This window comes from Triticum urartu, chromosome 5A, assembly GCF_056163025.1.
Source record: "Triticum urartu cultivar PI428250 chromosome 5A, HENAU_Tu73, whole genome shotgun sequence".
NCBI classification, from domain to species: domain Eukaryota; kingdom Viridiplantae; phylum Streptophyta; class Magnoliopsida; order Poales; family Poaceae; genus Triticum; species Triticum urartu.
The window spans coordinates 419,350,101-419,353,577 of NC_141877.1; the positions used below are offsets into that span (position 1 = coordinate 419,350,101).

General features: G+C 62.9%; 1 protein-coding gene across 1 annotated transcript; it reads right to left on the reverse strand.

Moving 5' to 3' along the window:
* Nucleotides 1-994: 994 nt before the first annotated feature.
* Nucleotides 995-2,441, reverse strand: LOC147971691 (uncharacterized). Its single transcript, XM_087524081.1, has 3 exons — nucleotides 2,205-2,441; nucleotides 1,956-2,040; nucleotides 995-1,798 (listed from the first exon to the last, which is right to left on the reverse strand). The coding sequence occupies exons 1-3, from the start codon at nucleotides 2,439-2,441 to the stop codon at nucleotides 1,080-1,082; spliced, it is 1,041 nt and encodes a 346-aa protein (XP_087380207.1). The 3' UTR covers nucleotides 995-1,079.
* Nucleotides 2,442-3,477: the final 1,036 nt, after the last annotated feature.

Consider the following 3,477-nt stretch of genomic DNA (forward strand, 5'->3'; position numbering starts at 1 on the left):
TGTATCGCGCTAACTTTTGTACTAAGTACGAGACAACAGGCCCCCCGAGGGCGGCTCGGGGACTGCCATCTTTTACCTATGAATGAAAACTATCATGCGTATGATCTTGTCTTTTCATTCATTTATTTCGTCCAGCACCGGGTCCGACGAGTCGGCCCGGGGACTGGCCGACTGGAGTTATATTAGGAGTCCTACCCGCGGTCAGACAAGTAGTGTGCCGACACCCAGGCTTAGCTCTTGCCAAAGTCGCAGTTTGAAGAACCGACTGTCCGGCTGGCAAGAGTCATAAGCCGGAAAGGATGCGCACATGAAAAATGGCTAGGGATCAACAGACTTATATAACAAAAGCCAGTTTGCTGTCTACCCGCCGACCGACTACCAGAGTAGCCGGCCGGCCGGTTTTCATTCACTTCACTTCAATCCAAGAAAGCTCGAGTACTTGCCTCCCCAGCAAGGGAAGGTGGCAAAGGAAAAAAGCCTAAGGATAAAGAGTGCACCCGAATGAAAACCAAACATGCACATAATAATATTTACATAAAGACCTCCAGAGAGGCCAGCATCCAACATAGTTTGATACACCCCCAGTGGGTGGAATTGCGAAAAGTTAAAGTTGTTTGAAAGACAAGAGCAGGAACAATGAGGACGGCAGATCAAGCTGGCGGGGCGGCCGACGAGCTGGGCTGGTCGGTGGAGACGGTTGTGCCGGCTGAAGGAGCGGCCGGCTGACGAACTTCGGCTTGATCACTGCCTCCTGCAGAGGGTGCGCTTCCGCGCGGCTCGTTGCTGGAGGCACGGTCAGCTTGAGGTCGGCCGGTTGTTCCACTAGCCGGCTCGACGTCTACACCGTCCACTTCCTCGTCATCCTCGCCCTTGTCGCTGGAGGCGATCTCCTCGGCCGAGTCCTCGCCCACTGCCGGGTTCAGCCCAAACCACTCCTCCGGCTGGGCGACGCCATCATCGTTGATTTCGGGTGCGAAGACACTGGTGTCGGTGCACTCGGCGATGGTCGAGGCACGTTGGGCGATGGCTAGCCGCACTTCTTCCAGCTCCGCGTCGGCCTCCAGCCGCCAAGTGCGCAGTTAGTCCAGGCTCAGCCCTGGGTACCAAGCGCGAACAAACTCCAGCGCCCTCCCAGCTCCAAGACGGGCCGCCGACGCCTTCCAAGCTTCAAAGCGGCCGACTGCGACCTCCAACCAGTCGGCGGTCTGGCTTGGGGTGCGGGGGATCGCTTCGCCAGGCCAGAGGGCGGCCAGCACCTGTGCCCCGGCACGTTGAAGCCGGCGGAGCATCCGGTGGGCTGGCTGCAGTCGCGCTTGGACAGCAATGAGCTGCTCCTCCAACGTCCGGTTTGCATCCGGCGCGATCCTAACTCCCGCCTGACGACGCACCTCGCGATGAGCCTCGATGGCTTGGGCGGCGAGGACGGAGTAGCCGGGAAAGTAGTCTGCACAAGAAAAACGGGCAGCAACACAAGTCAGAACAGAACTCCAGGCGGCCAGCAGGCGGATGAAGGGCGAGAAAGGCAGCTTACCATCGATCAAATCTTCGATGCGGCCGTAGCCGTCTTCCAGCGCCTGACGCGTCTCGGCCCAGCTCGCCATCTCGACATCAAGCTCCGCCTTCATGGCGGCCTCGGCGTCCTGCGCCTTCTGCAGGGCCGCCTTATGGCTCTCCTCCTGGTCGGCCAATTTCTTGGCCAGGCGGTCACGCTCTTGGACTAAAGCGGCATACTCCGCGTCCTTGGTGCGGAGGGCGGCCTGCGCCTCGCCGAGCTCCTTCCTCAGGTCAGCGTTGGCCCCTGCAGGAGCAAAGGACAAAGAGAAAAAACCAATAAGGGAAAGGTCGTCAAGGAAGATCCGACCCGACTGCTCAGCAGTCGGCCCGAATCTCGGGGACTACACCCAGTGGGTGCGCTGACGCGCCCCCACAGGAAACGGATAAGAGCAAGTACTTACTTCGGCTGTTGGCTAGGTCATCGGTCCTCCGGCCCAGCTCCTGATCCTGGGAGTTGAAGGCGGCAGCACGAGAGTTATGATAATCCTGAAGATCGGACAAAAAACAGGGTTAGAGTGGTCGCCAAGAAAGATCCGACCCGACTGCTCTACAGTCGGCCCGGATCTCGGGGACTACACCCAGTGGGTGCGCTGACGCGCCCCCACGGAAGAAATCAGAGGACCGGAGCGGTCAGAGAGTGAAAAACTTACCCGGATGGCGGCCCGCGTCAATAAGAACTCCTGAGTGTATTGCTGCAGGAGGGTGGCCTGAGCCTGCAGCCGGCTCCGAACCCCTTGGGCCGCCACATTCAGCTCGCCAGTCCCTCCGCTGGGAGTCCACCTGGACGTGGCAGAGCTGGCCCCCTCCAAGGCTTCCGCCGACTGGCCGGCGCCCGCAGCTTGGCGCGTTTCCGGTGGGGCGGCGTCTCCTCCTGCGCGTTGGCGCATCGCCGGCTGAATCTCAAGACCGGCTCCGGCCTCGGGTGCGCCCCGGCCGGCTCCTCTGGCGCCGCCGACGACTGGCCGCCTTGGCCCGCTCCGGCTGGCGCTACCGGCGGCGTCCTCCCGGCGAAGACCTCGAAGGGCCCCTCCCCTTGCATCGGCGGCTGATCTTGGGTGATCTCCTCCGCCAAGGGCAGCGGGGTGTCCAGGGCCATAGTGCGGAGGGGAATGGCGAGCAGCGGAGGCTGGCTGCGCGTGCCCTCCGCCTCCGTTTCCACGGTCGCCCGATCCGCCTGGGCCTTGGCTGCCGCGTCCGCTCGCTCCTTCGCCGCCCGAGCGGCCTCCCGCTCTGCCACCTCCCTCTCCTCCTGCGCCTCGCGAGCATTTCACTCCGTGGCGTCCATGAGGTCGGTGCGGGGGTCCACGCGGCGGGAGCCTGAAGATCCGACACCCGGCCCGACCACAGAGCCGCCTGGGCCCCGCTCAAGGGAAAGCGGCGCCCTGCTCGGAGAGTGGAGAAGGGTTAGAACAAAAGAAGACAACAAAGAAAAAACAGGCACACAAGCAACCAAATACTTACGATGAGACCGCCTGGGGCTGCTTCACCGCCCTCCGGAAGCGGGCCGCCTTCGCGGCCGCCTTGTCTCGCTTCGTCGCCGTGGCGGAGGCCTTCGACTTCTTCAGCCGGCTGCCGGATAGGGGTAACGCGGCCCGGCGTTTTGGTGCACCGCCACCAGCAGCCGGCGCGGCGAACGAGCCCGCGCTGTGACGGTCGGCTGCCGGCTGGCGGCGCGGGACTTCTTCGACCTCGGCGTCATCCGGCCAGTCGGCGAAACTGGCGGAGAGCCCTGTGCCTCTGGGCTCGGCGACGTCCCCTGTGGCGGCGTCTTCCATGGCGGCCGCCCCCAGGTTCGGGTCATTGATGTCATCCACCGCGCGGTCGGGGGCGTACTGGCGTTCGACCCCTGCCGCCCCAGCTGGCGGCGCAAGAAGGGGGTTCTGCTAAGAAAGATTCAATTGGTCAGAAGCCAGCCGTCCTAAA